At 38.6% G+C, this 15,656-nt stretch overlaps 6 protein-coding genes across 8 annotated transcripts in view; 3 read left to right on the top strand and 3 right to left on the bottom strand.

The window, feature by feature from the left end:
* Positions 1–20: 20 nt before the first annotated feature.
* Positions 21–5,486, top strand: LOC149702530 (calcium-activated chloride channel regulator 2-like). The gene is made up of 10 exons (XM_089866364.1): positions 21–304; positions 365–789; positions 854–974; positions 1,039–1,160; positions 1,222–1,552; positions 1,620–2,108; positions 2,187–2,309; positions 2,380–2,509; positions 2,572–2,664; positions 2,727–5,486. Exons 1-10 carry the CDS (start codon positions 143–145, stop codon positions 3,920–3,922), a joined length of 3,192 nt encoding a protein of 1,063 aa, XP_089722490.1. The 5' UTR covers positions 21–142; the 3' UTR covers positions 3,923–5,486.
* stum (mechanosensory transduction mediator stumble) lies at positions 4,337–12,258 on the bottom strand. 3 transcript variants are annotated; one of them, XM_089866362.1, is made up of 11 exons: positions 12,099–12,258; positions 11,250–11,975; positions 10,160–10,253; positions 9,819–10,083; positions 9,649–9,752; positions 9,480–9,582; positions 9,265–9,420; positions 8,230–8,731; positions 8,049–8,150; positions 5,910–7,973; positions 4,337–5,849 (listed from the first exon to the last, which is right to left on the bottom strand). In XM_089866362.1, exons 1-11 carry the CDS (start codon positions 12,116–12,118, stop codon positions 4,460–4,462), a joined length of 5,526 nt encoding a protein of 1,841 aa, XP_089722488.1. In that variant the 5' UTR covers positions 12,119–12,258; the 3' UTR covers positions 4,337–4,459. The 3 variants fall into 3 exon arrangements, with proteins under 3 accessions (XP_089722488.1, XP_089722489.1, XP_089722487.1); XM_089866363.1 differs by having other exon boundaries at positions 4,337–5,732; positions 5,913–7,973; XM_089866361.1 differs by having other exon boundaries at positions 4,337–7,973.
* A 19-nt stretch (positions 12,259–12,277) lies between these two features.
* On the top strand, positions 12,278–13,350 carry LOC149702528 (pre-miRNA 5'-monophosphate methyltransferase). Its single transcript, XM_089866371.1, has 2 exons — positions 12,278–12,707; positions 12,775–13,350. The coding sequence occupies exons 1-2, from the start codon at positions 12,501–12,503 to the stop codon at positions 13,309–13,311; spliced, it is 744 nt and encodes a 247-aa protein (XP_089722497.1). The 5' UTR covers positions 12,278–12,500; the 3' UTR covers positions 13,312–13,350.
* Tim10 (translocase of inner membrane 10) lies at positions 13,335–13,813 on the bottom strand. Its single transcript, XM_089866375.1, has one exon. The coding sequence runs from the start codon at positions 13,811–13,813 to the stop codon at positions 13,529–13,531; it is 285 nt and encodes a 94-aa protein (XP_089722501.1). The 3' UTR covers positions 13,335–13,528.
* Positions 13,814–13,874: 61 nt separating this feature from the next.
* On the bottom strand, positions 13,875–14,287 carry LOC149702526 (uncharacterized). The gene is made up of 2 exons (XM_089866377.1): positions 14,120–14,287; positions 13,875–14,019 (listed from the first exon to the last, which is right to left on the bottom strand). The coding sequence occupies exons 1-2, from the start codon at positions 14,161–14,163 to the stop codon at positions 13,875–13,877; spliced, it is 189 nt and encodes a 62-aa protein (XP_089722503.1). The 5' UTR covers positions 14,164–14,287.
* Positions 14,288–14,292: 5 nt separating this feature from the next.
* Positions 14,293–15,656, top strand: part of Rab3GAP1 (RAB3 GTPase activating protein subunit 1) — a 60,797-nt gene continuing 59,433 nt past the window's right edge. The window contains exons 1-6 of the mRNA XM_089866365.1: positions 14,293–14,399; positions 14,722–14,761; positions 14,839–14,888; positions 15,053–15,128; positions 15,189–15,342; positions 15,414–15,612. Coding sequence (XP_089722491.1) covers positions 14,741–14,761; positions 14,839–14,888; positions 15,053–15,128; positions 15,189–15,342; positions 15,414–15,612 — 500 coding nt within the window. The 5' untranslated portion in view covers positions 14,293–14,399; positions 14,722–14,740. The remainder of the gene's footprint in view (positions 14,400–14,721; positions 14,762–14,838; positions 14,889–15,052; positions 15,129–15,188; positions 15,343–15,413; positions 15,613–15,656) is intronic.

Here is a 15,656-nt window from a genome sequence, read left to right as displayed (position 1 = left end):
GGCAGATTAATATTGACTAATTTGATACTTTCTTATCTATGCACAGGTGTATCAGATAAGGCTAATCTATAAAGAGAATTTTCTCTTCGTTTTCCAACGGTTAATTAATGGAGTTGCCGAAAACCCAATTAATTTGGTAAACATGTCTAATAAACGGAAATTTCAGTTGTGCATTTTTATAATAAGTTTTCAGAGTTTGTTTTATTTGTCATCAACTTCGGTACAATTTAATCAAGATGGATATAATAATGTTATTGTGAAAATACCAAATTCGTTCAACAAGGAAGTCCTAGTACAATTACAGGTGATAATAAAGGTACGCGAACAAATTAGGCTTAATTTAATTTTTACTCTTATTATTAAGGAATTATTTCAAACGGCTTCGAGTTTATTATATACTGCCACAAATCACAAGGCGTTCTACAACGAAGTAAATTTCTTGTTTGACGCGGACGCGTCATTTGATTTTCAACAACTGCCCGAGGGAGGTAGGTTGCGCAACGCGTCGTCCATGACGCTAGGACGGCCAGTGTTCACGTTTTCCTCCACCGTGTCCGAAATTCGAACAAGACAGAATATATTTTGCCAACAAGTTAATGACGGGGGTATTGTCTTACCTTCTGACGTATCCAAAATTAATTCACGAGACCTTGTCAGAAATTGGGTCAAGTATCGTTACGGGGTTTTCGATGAAGTGCCGTTGTCCGATGGTGTTTGCTATTTGGATGGAAATGAACAATTTAAATTAACCGGATGTTATGATGTTAATCACAGACCGAGTTCACTACAGTTGAGTACTATTTTGATTTTGTTTATAGCTGTAGAATTAGACTTAACAATTATTTTCACCTAGGGTTGACTCTGAGAATGGTGCCTATAGTTGTACCAATCCAGAGTCAATCCAGGACTTGTTCGGTCCGGACGCGGTGGTAAAGATGAAGTCCTCACTTATGTGGTCAACAACCATTCCGTCTGTGAGTTCACTTTAAATACGTGGGCTTTCTCTTGGATTTGCTAAAAAAATCTCGACCTCAACAGGTCACCCATTTCTGCACCGACGAAACTCACAACAAGTTGGCGCCAACTAAACACAACTTATTCTGCAATGGTCGTTCCGTTAATGACGTCATTGAATCATCCATAGATTTTCAAAACGTCGGGTATAGGCCTATATTCGTGAAATTAGGTTTGACGTAGCGCCTAAAAAGTTTTTAACTTCAGGACTAGCAACTACTACCGTGCCACCTTCTACTACATCCAAGCACAACTACCCAGAGTCATTTTTCTTCTACAAAATAAAATTAATCAGAAACGTAGTAAAATAACAAAAGCAGTTTTGGAATTTTTCCACAAGTATTTGATTGAAGAAGGGGTAGAAGTCGGTGTGGTTACATTCAACGATCAAGCTGCCAAGACTGCAAAAAATTTAACCATAGTGAAACCCATTGGGGAACGTAGTTTCTTGCTCGGATCTTATGTCTCGTGGGCGCATATGAATTTTAGCAGTGATTTAACCAACTCAAGTGTATTAGGTGTTGAGGAAGCCATGAAGGTAAGGAGTTCCATTACTAAAAATGGTAAAGTTAACTAGATAGGCGTATGTTCAATTGGTCATGCAGATGTTTGGCGATGACCAAAGAATAAACGTCATAGTTTTGATCGGTGACGCAAAAGCCATGATGGCAACCACCATATACCCTATGACGCGAAACAACGCTAGGGTATTTTTGTTGCCATACTTGGACAAGGGAAAAGAATTAGAGTTATACCAAGATCTAGCAAGCGGATCGGTTCCTATAAAGGATATCTATCCATTGGTGGATGAACCAAACGAATTTGGACAGGAACTGTTACACGTGGCCTTGATGGATATTTTTAACACCGCATCCGGGTCGAAGCGACTATTTTTATTGTACAAGAAGAACCACGTATTCGATGGGGAAGACAGGAAATTAGAGGATGTGGTCGTAACTTCAGGGAAAATAGACGGTTTATTGGTGTTCAGAGTGTCCTGTGACAGAGAAGATTCGAACGATGATGTCAGTTTCAATGGTGATGAGAAAAGGGATAAACCTTTCGATTTTCTGGTTACTTTAACCGCTAAAGATGTAAGTTAACTAAAATCTAGACGGCCCTTAGTAAAATTTAAAGCGGATGAATCGTAAGTATACTTTTTCTTTCCTTAGACATCTGAACCTGAAAAATGGAACTTTACGATAACAACCAACTCAGTCCCAAATAAATGCTTGATATTGGCTTTTATTATTCAAAGTAATTTATCGATACAGGACACATTTGCAAACATCCAAGTGAGTTTTGGTTCAATTTTATCTAGAAATAATGAGAACTAAAAGAAAATTTTGGCCTTGTTATGATTAGCCAAATCCCGATCAACGCATTATTTTAAACGTCGATGCCTTTGGAAACCAAGAATCAAATTTTATTGTCGAAGTAATTAATTTAATGAATGACTTAAAATACACCGTAAAAATCTTTGACGATGGTCATGGTAAGAATTTCGTCGGAAGATAATGGTCAAGCTTTGGCTAACGCGTCCTTCAATTTTCATAGACCCAGATTTAACCCACAATGATGGCTTCTACAGTGGTTACTTTTCGCTGGGAAGTGAAACCAACGAAGGGTTGTATTTCTTGAAATTAAAAGGTCAGTATCATAGGTTCCTTGAGCTGTATGTAATTAAGTGCATAAAATTACTTGTGAAACAGAATCGACCCAGGCCGTATCACGATACGACTACTTGGGTTTCGTCGCTATACACGAAAAACAAGTACTTCCGCCTGGAAGAATTGTTGATTTGAAAATAGACAGTGTTAATTACGACCGAAGTCAAGTAAGTCTGTCCTGGTCCGAAACAAGGACGCCCAACTACGCCTCATCCTTGACTCAAATTGAGGTCAAATATGGAATACGATGGGAAGACCTTGAGGAAGAAGCCTTCAATGTTGCCGAAGAACTACATATAAATTCCACACACCATGATTCAAACTTTACAGGTAAGGTAGTGTTGGTGTGCGACATGCCATCAGTAGACGACCACTTTTATCTTGCCGTACGCGCTCGAAATACTCTGCACAATGTCACCAGTTGGGTGTCAAATCGAGTTCGCGTGATAAATGGAAACCTTTTGACCACCACAACTCCACCCGTTGATGGTACAACTATATCTATAGTAACTCCGGATGTAACTTCGGACAAATCTAACTGCAATTGCAGCATATCGGAGCCACCCAGTAACTCGGACGAACCGCCCTTATCTAGAAGAACCTTAATTTTAATCATAGCTTCCTCGCTAACGGTATTTTTCATATTTGTAATCATATGTAATCTGGTCGTGTGTTGGGCCTGTGTTAAAGATAATGCCTTATCGGGTTGGTACAAATTTAAAAGAAATCCCGATCCAATAACCGTAAATAGACGTAGTTCGTCAAATCAAAGTTCAATGCGAAGACGTTCCATCCGCAACTCTACAATAAGTAGACCATCTTCCACGGTTACTGTCCCCAATTTACACCAACGTCCAGATATAACTTCAGACTGGGTGCCTACCCCTAATCACTTGATTAATCATAACGCGCGACGAAGTGACAGTCCTTCAGAGTTTATCGTGGTTTCTAATGATAGCCCGCGCACAAATACGAACGACTCGCGTTCAACCACACCCGCCCGAACATTGCGTCAACCAAGGGATGCCATAACATTCGTGAGTCCCGGTTCGAGACGGACTACTACTCAAAACAGGTTGGTTTTTGATGGTAGCAGTCCCGCTGAAGACCTTTATGCAATTCCAAACCAAAATTCCCTAAATTTGGACGTGGAAGCTGTCAATCCTGTGTACGGTTCGGTGAGAGCCGCTAGACAAAGACCGAACGAGGTAAATGCTTTTGATTTGGGAGAAGTCTGATTTCTCATCTCTACCACATTGACACATCACATTTAAAATTTTGCGCGCTCGAATTTGAAAAAAATAATGGGCGGTGCTAAACAATGACATTAACTTCACTTCGTCAACCGCCATTGTGTGATTTTTCAGAAGTGGCGGCGGCATCACAATTTAAGCGAAAATTTAAGTAAATTAATGTTAAAAATGCTAATTTTACTTAAGTTTTATGTAAAAAATTCGATAAAAATTTAATATTCGTTCAACTTTATGCATGACAATTACGTTAGTTAGTTGTGGACGCGTTTAGGGTTAGGCCAAATTGTGAGAGTTCAAGCTAAGCCTTGGTTAAACTTTTTAAGCCTAATGGGGCTTTTTCCACGTTGCTAATGTCTTATGTCACGCAAAGTAAAATTTAACGAAAGAAACAAGTCAATACAGTGATAAATATCAAATGTTCGTTTAATTTTTCCCATAATAATTACATTGACACTAAAGTGTATATTTGAGTGATGAATTTAAAACATTGTATTTTTTTAAAAAGGTCTTTGATATTCAAAATCAACGACGCCTTCTATCAGGCAGTGGCATTGATCTGCGATTACCACCTCTTCTTTCTAAAGGTGAGTGGCTTCTTTTATAATTCCTATCTCGGGATCTATCGGGAGGGGAGCCACTATCCCTACGATTTCGGCGGGGGGAGGGGCTTCTTTGAGGTTCGCGATAGTTTCTAGGAAGAGATGAAGGACTAATTTTTCGTCTGGGGGCAGTGGGTGAAGGACTTTTCCTTCTTACTGGTGACCTACTGACGCTTGTTCTTTTAACTGAAGCACTATCGCTGCTTCCAGTACTGTCACTACTGCTTGAACTTCCAGTATCACTGTCAGAGGAACTGCTTGAACTTCTCCTACTAGGTAGCTTCCCATTTTTGTTAGGTTTTCCAGCATTTGGTGAACGACTCTGTTGTCTCCTTGGAGGAGATGGTCTGGTTTTTCTTTCCATCGAAGATTTGCCAGAAATTTGATTGAGAGTTGGTCTTCTTGTCGGAGACTGGCTTCTTTTCCTTCTAACTGGAGATGGGCTAGTCTTCCTTTGGCCAGGGGATGGTACATTTCTGGCCATTGGTGAAGGGCTAGTACGACGCCTTAATGGAGGAGATGGGCTATTTCTTCGTCTATTATTCGAAGGGGGACTGCTTCTTCTGCGATTTGATGATGGGCTATTCCCGCGTCTGCTTGTGGGCGATGGGCTAATTCTGCGCCTTATTGGAGGAGATGGACTCCGTTTTCTAACTGGTGGTGAAGGAATAGGTATTCTTCTTATGGAAGCTGGGCTAAGCATTCTGTTTCGAACTGGCGATTTGCTGGTTCTTCTAGGGGATGAACTTGCCTTTCTTTTTCTAATGGGAGACCTACTGGGTCGTCTTTGGACTGGCGATGGGCTATATTTTCTTCCTCTAATTGGAGATCTATTAGCCTTGTTTCTTAAGGGAGATAAGCTTGATTTTGATCTGTTTAAGATGGATGGGCTATTTCTTCTACCTCTGAAAGGCGATGGACTTTCTTTTTGTGGTCTAACTGGTGATGGGCTTGACTTTCTGGCCCTAACCGGAGAGGAACTCAACTTTCTGCCTCTGACTGGAGAGGGGTGGGACCTTCTGCCTCTAACTGGCGATGGGCTAGGTTTCTTACCCCTTACTGGTGAAGGGCTTGACCTTCTACCCCTAACTGGCGATAGGCTAGGTTTCTTACCCCTTACTGGTGAAGGGCTTGACCTTCTACCCCTAACTGGCGATGGGCTAGGTTTCTTACCCCTTACTGGTGAAGGGCTTGACCTTCTACCCCCAACTGGTGATGGGCTAGGTTTTCTACCTCTAATTGGAGATGGGCTTGACCTTCTGCCCCTTACTGGCGATGGGCTAGGTTTCTTACCCCTTACTGGTGAAGGGCTTACTTTTCTGCCCCTTACTGGTGAAGGGCTTGACCTTCTGCCCCTTACTGGTGAAGGGCTTGACCTTCTGCCCCTTACTGGAGATGGGCTTACTCTTCTGCCTCTTACTGGGGAAGGGCTTACTCTTCTGCCTCTTACTGGGGAAGGGCTTACTCTTCTGCCTCTTACTGGGGATGGGCTTACTCTTCTGCCTCTTACTGGGGAAGGGCTTACTTTTCTGCCTCTTACTGGTGAAGGGCTTACTTTTCTGCCTCTTACTGGGGAAGGGCTTACTTTTCTGTCCCTTACTGGTGACGGGCTTACTCTTCTGCCTCTTACTGGTGAAGGGCTTGACCTTCTGCCTCTCACTGGTGAAGGGCTTGACCTTCTGCCTCTCACTGGTGAAGGGCTTACTTTTCTGCCTCTCACTGGTGAAGGGCTTGACCTTCTGCCCCTTATTGGTGAAGGGCTTACTTTTCTGCCCCTTACTGGTGACGGGCTTACTCTTCTGCCCCTTACTGGTGACGGGCTTACTCTTCTGCCCCTTACTGGTGACGGGCTTACTCTTCTGCCCCTTACTGGTGACGGGCTTACTCTTCTACCTCTAACTAGAGAAGGGCTTGTCCTTCTACCTCTAACTGGAGAAGGACTAGCTTTCTTTCCTCTGACCAGTGAAGGGCTTGACTTTCTGCCCCTAACTGGTGAGGGGCTTGACTTTCTGCCCCTAACTGGTGATGGGCTTGCTCTTCTGCCCCTAAGTGGGGATGGGCTTGCTCTTCTGCCCCTAACTGGTGATGGGCTTGCTCTTCTACCCCTAACTGGTGATGGGCTTGCTCTTCTACCCCTAACTGGTGATGGGCTTGCTCTTCTACCCCTAACTGGTGATGGGCTTGCTCTTCTGCCCCTAACTGGTGATGGGCTTGCTCTTCTGCCCCTAACTGGTGATGGGCTAGACCTTCTGTCCCTAACTGGTGATGGGCTAGACCTTCTGCCCCTAACTGGGGATTGACCAGATTTTCTGCCTCTTCCTGGTGATGGCACAGATATTCTTCCTCTCATTGGTGATTGGCTCAATCTTCTATCTCTAACAGGTGATGGGCTACTTCTCCTCCCTTTATTTTGAGATAAATTTTGTCTTCTAGGCGGGGAAATGCTTGGTCTCCCCCTAAATGGTGATGGGCTTCTTCTCCCAGTTTTCATAGGTGATGGGCTAGGTCTTTTTCTAAGAGGGGATTGGCTGTTTCTCCTCCTCCTAACTGGCGAACGACTATTCCCTCGTCTTACTGGAGGTGACTGGGCATTCCGACGCATTAAAGGGGGGGACCTTTCCCTAAAATTATTTCTTTGACCCTGAGGAGAGCGACTTTGTCTTCTGTTAAATCTCTCTTGATTCATATCTCTTTGAAAATTATTTCTATCTGGTGGAGGAGATTGCCTTCTCGTATCTTGAACCATCCTTTCTTGATTGCGTCCTCGAGGAGGTGAATGTCTATACCTTTCATCTCTATTCATATGTCCGCGTAAATCCTGTCTTTCCTGACGATGGTTCAAAGCTGATGGAGATTTACCCCTATCAGAAGATGAGGAAGAATCTTTTCGTTTTCTAATATTAGGATGAACTCTAAGTACTTTTGGTGGTGGAATTCTTTCCGGTACTTCACCACCCCTGGCAATAAGGGATCTCATTCTACCAACATCTTGTTCATTATCAGATGACTCGCTTGAAATGTTAACAACCACATCCTTAGCGCGCTTTGAACCTTTTTTAGTAGTAGACACCTTGTTTTTCCCCTTTTTCTTAGATTTCTCTTGGTGTTTACTCGAAGAAGGACTTTGTCGAGTTCGAGATTTCTTCTTTGTCACTTGATTTTCTTTGTTATCAGTTTTAGTACCCTTTTTGGAGGATTTTTTTGCCTTCTTAGACTTCTTGCTTTTACGTGATTTTTTCTTCCTGGAACTCTTTTGTTCCTCCTCAGAATCTTCCTCCGAGTCTGAATCTGAATCTGAACTTGAATCATCATCGGAAGAGCTAGAACCTTCACTAGTTTCCTTCGTTTCTTCTTGAGCTTGATTAGCTGCAACTGCCGCTATTCCTGGTAATATACTAGTTTTTGGCATTATCTTCAGATGCTCCCGAAGATCATCACTGTTTAGTTAAGTAAAAGAAAAGATGGTCAGTTAAATCCTAAGAAGTAAATCTTCAAACGAGTTACAATCTTACGTCAGTCCTCCTAAACCAATGGATGTAAAGAAATTAATGGCGAATCTGGTATTTCTGGGATTATCCCTTGGAAATAGTCCGTCAAATGCGTCTTGAAGTGTCCTGGGGAATTAAAATAAAAAACCTTTCAGTTCAAATTATCATCACCCGTATCAGGACTGTTTCCCCTTGATGAACTTACGGATCTTTGACTCTTTCATTCAGTTTGGGTAATCCCATATACTCGCAAAGTTCTTGAAAGAGAATCTTTATAAAAATACGACTGGAAGAAGTGGTATCGTCTTCATTCAGTCTAATACAAGCCAAAACCAGCCAGGAAATTGCATCAGTATACAAAAGATGCGAGAAAAACTTGGCCACGTTTCTAAGCTTGTTTGTTTCTAATCTATGAGTGGTGTCGTAGGCATTTGCAAATATTTCTTGAAAAGGTTCCACGTAGATCTTATTCATCTGACAGAATCTTTGAGCGAGAAGACCGTAGAATTTTTCGTACGTTCTTTGTTGGGCGCAACAATCTAGAATCATGTGACAAAGTTCCACAATTTGTCCGGGTTTTAGTTCCAATTTTAATAGTTTATGGGCGCATTCTTCAAAATCTAAACTGGATTGTATGGTCAAGTAGATTGTTCTACGTAATGAGATTAAGTTGGTTTCGGTGTTATCGATAATCTCCTGTTCATTTTCTGCAATGAAACAAAAAAAGATGAGAAACCTGCAAAGGTATAATTATCAGGGGTGTGCGAGTACTTGTTAAGTTCGAGTACTCGGTTCGATACTCGATAACAACACATTGAGATACTCGAGACAGATTCGAGTAGCTTTTTAACATTTTAAATACTTGACAAATACTCGAGTCCGAGGCTTACAACTATAGCAGACGATGAGTTCATGATCATTTATTTTGAAAATCACCTGTTCAATGTTTAATTGATCACTAACAATCTTTTTGAACTAGTTAGATGTTAGATAATTGAAAATCTTCGTTATTTTTAAGAAATTTACAAAATTGCTACTCGACAAGTCAATATTTGAGACTCGATAATAACTCGAAAGAACAAACAAAATTTGACCTATCTAAATACTCGATACTCGAAAGTATTTTTGAGACTCGGCTCGATACTCGATAAGAAATTAGTTTTGGTACTCGGACTCGGCTCGAAACCGAAAAAACAGGACTCGCACACCACTGATAATTATAAACTATGTTTGATCTAACCTCTAGCTTCCTCCTCATCCTCTTCCTCATCATCTTCTCCACTTCCTGATCCTTCTTCTCCTGACTCATCTGAAGACCGATCCCCAAGAATTTCATTTGAAATTGATTTGTATTTTTCCTCATTTGCAATATACTCGGGATCAAATTTGAAGACATCTGAAATGAAATTTAATCATCAAGCCTCTCTTTAGTTGTTTTTCATTGTGATCACGTACTTAAATGATCCTCAGGATCATTTGCTTCCTCTAGGGCAATCAAATGCGTAAATTGATCAGTTTCAGAAACTTGATCAAGTTCTGTAGTTAATGCGGGAAAATCCTGAAGGAAAACACGTTTAAATTAATCTATGATGATCGAAGATTAGCTTAACCATTAAATATTTACTTTAAATCCATCTTTTCTAACTGCAAACATGACTTCAATCATGTATTGAACTCTCTTATCCAGTTGTCCTTCGTGTAAAATACTCCTTAGTCTTTCAAAGATGGCTAAATTAAGGAATAATTGGTTTATTAGAGGGTTTAAAGGGTTAATTTGGTTTTATGAAGGGTTACCGTGGACTCCTTTTGGTGACACTTCAGTTAATTTCATGCCACACTCTTTAAGGAAGCCAATGGCTACTTCTACAGCATCATCGGAAGGGTTTTCTAAAAATAGGGTCAGAATTTCCAGGGCTACAACTTCGTGAGCTACTTGTTGGTTGACCAAATGAGCGATGAATCTAGTTGAAGTCATGCAGATTTGTTTGTCATTTCTGCGGTAACCTTTTCTGAATTGGATGATGAGCCTTTTCAAAATTAGCTCGCCAGTTAAAGGAAACTATAAATTGATTAAGGATAAATTTCCATCTTTTTTTTATTTCCTTATATAATTTAAAATTTAAAGAGGTACTGACCCTGCTGTTTATTATTGCAACAAGGCTAGCATAAACATGTGAAAACGTTGGAGAAAATGATTGGGCTTGCATTACATCTCTTGCTAATAAACCCCTGTGTTTAAAATTAAATTAAAATAATTATTAGAAATTTATACAGGGTTCATAATTCAACTTCATATAACTTTTGGAAAACTGATTTCCCACGTTTTTTCCCTTTATATTTCCCTGAGTTTTCCAGGTTTTTTTCCTATATATTTCCCAGGTTTTTTTCCTATATATTTCCCTTAGTTTTCCAGGTTTTTTTCCTATATATTTCCCTTAGTTTTCCAGGTGTTTTCCTATATATTTTCCTTAGTTTTCCAGGTGTTTTCCTATATATTTCCCTTAGTTTTCCAGGTGTTTTCCTATATATTTCCCTTAGTTTTCCAGGTGTTTTCTTATATATTTCCCTGAGTTTTCCAGGTTTTTTTCCATATATGTCCCTGAGTTTTCAAGTGTTTTTCCTATATAATACCCTGAGTTTTCCAAGATTTTTCCCATATATTTCCTTGAGTTTTCCAGGTTTCCCCTAATATATTTCTTTGAGTTTTCCAGGTTTTTTTCCTAAAAATATACCTGAGTTTTCCAGGTTTTTTTCCTAAAAATATACCTGAGTTTTCCAGGTTTTTTCCTATAAAAATTCCTGAGTTTTCCAGGTTTTTCCCCTAAAAATATACCTGAGTTTTCCAGGTTTTTCCCCTAAAATTATACCTGAGTTTTCCAGGTTTTTCCCCTAAAAATATACCTGAGTTTTCCAGGTTTTTTCCTATAAAAATCCCTGAGTTTTCAAGGTTTTTCCCCTATATTTCCCTGAGTTTTCAAGGTTTTTCCCCTATATTTCCCTGAGTTTTCAAGGTTTTTCCCCTATATTTCCCTGAGTTTTCCAGGTTTTTTCCCATATATAACAAAGGGAGTGCTTTTTATAGTTGAAGCAACCCCTTCAGAGCAGACTTATTTAAACCTCTCCAATTCTAAATTTTCCTGACTTTTTTTTGTCAACCATTTATTCCCCTGAGTTTGCCAGGTTTATATAAAGCCTGTTTATAAATAATTAAAATTAAAAACTTACCGTCCACGAATTAAGTTTTCTTGAAATAATTCTCTGACTATAATGGAGATGTTTGAGGAGTTAACTTTGTTGATTAAACCATGCATACTCTTCTTCAATGCTTCCCAAGAAATTCTTTGGTATTCTGTGCTGGATTTATCAGTAATTTGCGCTTGCATAGCCCTGAGTTTAGCCGGAGGAATATAAGCTCCGCCAGTTCTTGATGTTAATAAGTCTGGGTTTTTCTTTTTCCGCTCGACAACAACAGTTTTTTCGGGGGTTTTATTCTCTTCATCCTTTTTATCATTTCTCTCCTTATTTTCGCGATCTCTTTGAGAAGAAGAAGGCCTACGTGATTGCCTATCTCTTCTGGGTGATCGTCTGTGCTCTCTAGAATTAGGGGAGTGGGATCTTCTACGATCATGTCTATCCCTAGAATGTGATCTCCGTCCAAAATGCCTATTTCGTTCCTTTTCAGGGGATCGCCTGTTTATGGCTATAACTGTAGACTTTGGGGGTGAATCTCTTGAAGGGATTTTATCCCCTTTCTCTTTATTTTCTTTAGAAGAGGGTGAAATTTTGGGTTCATCATCATCAGTACGCAAACGTTTAGGAGATTTTCCCGGAGAAGTTGAGCTTTGTTTTCTCTTGTTTGACCCTGTTTTTTCTTCCCCAGAACTTTCACTACCAGAGGATGAAGATGAATCGGAGGATGAAGTATCGCTAGCTTCACCATCAGATTTATTACTATGATTAAACGATGATTAAATTAAATTAACGTGAGTCTATCCCCTTTTACTTATGCATGTTAACCCCATTTTTAAAGCCAAGGCTTATGGATTATTAAGAATTTTCGGTTTAAATTCTTACCTTTCCTCCTTTTCTCCCATGGTTAAGATGTTTATAAACTAAAAACAAATAAGTATTTGTTTACAAACAACTACGGTTACCCTAGTAACTTTAAAAAACAGCCTGTGTTTAAATCTCAATACAAAAAACACAAACGAAACGACCGCGATGCTGTATTGTATAGCCAACTCTATAGAGTAATGGCACCTACTTGCCTTTGACTGTATTAAGCTCTATGGGTAGTTAACGTGGAGTGCCACTACTCTTTACAGCCTTAGACCAAGGAGGATAGACCAATGGGATATACAATACTAAAATTTGTACCTGGTAGTTCTCTTAGAGAATTTAACAGCTGGCACTCCAGTTTCGTCTACTAGACTTTCTGTAGCCACTAAGGCTTAATTTAACAACGGTATTCGAATTATGGAATCGCACATGTCACAATCTAAAAACGTTGAAATTGATTATAAAAATGATCCAGGGTCCGCTAAATACGGAAATTTTATTAATTATTATCAGTTTAATCTTCCAAGTGAAAGAATTGCGGTTTTTCCCCCTAATTTGCTAAATAAAGTTGCTTTAACAAGTGGTGTAGAATTTCTGTGTTTAGATATTGGTTGCAATACAGGTGTAAGTATAAAAGTCACAAAAAAAACGTATTTAATTAAAATTAAATAATTATCGCGATCAATTTTAGGATTTAACAAGAGCAGTTTATAACCATCTCTCTGAGAACAATTCACTTGATTTGAAAATTAACACTTTAGGCATTGATTTAGACGCAGTTTTAATTGAACGTGCTAATGAACACAAAACACCAAATATTGATCACGAAGTCTGTGATTTTATGAACACAAATGATCACTTAAAACTTTCAAAATATTTATCGCGGTTTAAAACTGATAAATTTGACATTGTCTTTTGTTTTTCCGTCACTATGTGGGTGCATTTAAATCACGGTGACGAAGGCTTGAAGGAATTTCTTTATAATATGACCAGAATTAGCAGATCAATTTTAATTGAACCTCAACCTTGGAAATGTTATATTTCCGCAACACGTAGAATGAGGAGGTCGAAACAAAATGATTTGACTAATGTCGATCATTTAAGTATAAGAAAAAATGTGGTTGAATTTATTCTAGAGTTCTTAACCAATAATTGTGATATGGTTAAGTTGTACGAGTCGGAAAATACTAAATGGGGGAGGAAACTGTACTTATTTAAACAACAATAATTATTTTTATAAATATATACAAATTTTTTCAATGCATAATGATTTTATTAATGCTTACTTAATTAATACATAACAAAATTCAAATGACAAACGCAACTTCTAATGAAAAACAATGCGAAGCTAATTTTACTACCCAACATTTCTTTAGATTATTTAATTTCAAATTTGATTAATTAGGCCTATAATCCTAAATTTTCTAAAACAACTTTATTCATCGCTATTTTGGTTGTTGTTCGGCCATTTTCTTCATTACTTCTTCATCTTGCATTGACATTGTGGTTAATTTCTTGCCAATTCTTTCGTGAATATCTAAATATTTAGCAACGCAACGATCTAGGCAAACAGCTTCTCCTTTAGATAATTCCCCTTCACGATATTTGGGAGCGATGCATTTACGGTGGCAAGCTGATGTCATACGATTATACATATCTGACATCATTTCAATTTCTAATTCCGCGACTAATTCCATTTTGGAAGGGTCTAATTGAGGAACACCAGCCATTTTTTAATATTGTTTTTAATGTTTTAAGTTTATATTTTTAAGTGTTAGGGTTTGTTTAGTTTTATTCAAACTTTCTCGGGGCTTCGTAATCTCCTGTATTGGAATGTAACATGCGTTCTCTCACTTTCATAGCATTATAACGATTTTTATCAATGGAAATTTTGGCTAAGACAAATAGTGATATTCCAAAGGTAACGGCACCAACCCTAATTAATATTAAATTTAAATATTAGACCTTCAAAAACTACTATGGAACTTCTAAAGGGAGGGGTCACCAGGGGTCATGTGGTTTATACCAATACTTACCATGCCAAATTAACTAATTTTATAGTTCCAACTTTTCGTGACATAAGCGAACGTTAAACTTCATTTAAACTTAAACCAAAAACTTTATTAAATTGCCTCTATTATTTCAATTTAATTTATAAAATTGTAGCTTCCCACGTGTAGTGACTAGTGACTCTGCAACAAAGGCTAAATTTACGTAAGAGGTCATAAGGTCAAGGACTTAATTTTTTATTATCTCCACCAATCCGGCTTGAGGAAAATATATGACGCAATCATATTTGGCCAATCAATAATGAGTCATTGAGTTGAGAAAATTACCACTAGAGTGGCCTTTGCGTTAAGCTGCCTATTGGGGGAACGGGGGACAACTTTTAAAGCAACGGGACGGACGGACAGGCACCAAGTTTATCAAACGATGGTGTCGCCATCTCGAAAACGAACTTTAAATTTCCGCCTTTTACATGTATTCTTGAAATTAGTCAAATTTCCCGCCTTTTCTGTTGGTTCCCTTTTTTGCACCGGGATGGCGCCACAAGCGCGTGATAGAGTTCATTTTGGTCTACATCCTTGCGGATGAAAGGCCACTCTAGTGGTAATTTTCTCAACTCAATGTAATGAGTAGCGAGGACTAAAAGCAAAATGGCTGACAACGAAGGCGATGTGAGTTTTATTTTATATAAACAATTGCCTATAATATTTAATTTTGATAATGATTACATTTAATATTTAATTTATAGAAAGAGGTGTTTCAAATTGATGATTTTACCAGCGTTACTGAATGGGAAAAGTGCGTTTATTTCCCTATACTAATGTTCTTTCAAAATTAAAGCCAAGGCTTAACCATTGACATTATGTTAAGCCTTGGCATTTTGAATTTGAAAATTGGAAAAAAAAAAAAATATGTTTAAGGGAATCTTTTTGATTCAAATATTTATGATTAATTTGGTTAAGGTTTATTGATTCTGTTGGGAAAAGTATAGAAGAATGGGGTTTACCAGGGTTGAAACAACTACCAACTCTTAGAAAGGTAGATAATAAGTGAATTTAACGGGAAGAACCTTTTTAACAATTAAACACGCATTTTTAGGATGAACTCTCCCATTGTGAATGGGCGTTTAAAACCAAGGAAGTTTCGTTTGCTAGATTTAAATTTGTTTTAACATGGCATTATTGCCGACCAAAGAGTCTAGAATTTTTAGTAGAGAGTCCGGGGAGTAATCAAGAATCGGCTGACCCTGAAGGTTAGCAGACGACAGTTAATTTTAGCGTACTCCTTTGATTAAAAAATAAAAATACATTTTTTTTATGCCAGAATTCTTTCCTGAAGCGCTTAGAGACGTTTCCAATTGCAATAATGATTTTCCCAGGTGCCCTCATCGCGTAACTTATTGGTATGGGCTTAGAAATTTTCTCGTATTGCATCCTGCCGAGGCTGAGGAAGCCATAGCTACGGAAGATAGAACAAAGTTACTTCTGAGTTCTTTAGCTGTTGCTCTTAACACCTTTAAATGGTTGGTTATAGGATTAAATTTTCTTTAAAATTCCAAAGTTTTCA

Source organism: Phalangium opilio, unplaced genomic scaffold (genome assembly GCF_054372755.1).
Source record: "Phalangium opilio isolate 3A_F unplaced genomic scaffold, DU_Popi_V2 ptg000017l_1, whole genome shotgun sequence".
Classification (NCBI taxonomy): Eukaryota; Metazoa; Arthropoda; class Arachnida; order Opiliones; family Phalangiidae; genus Phalangium; species Phalangium opilio.
The sequence above is the reverse complement of the archived record's forward strand: the minus strand, read 5'-3'. Positions and strand labels throughout refer to the sequence as shown.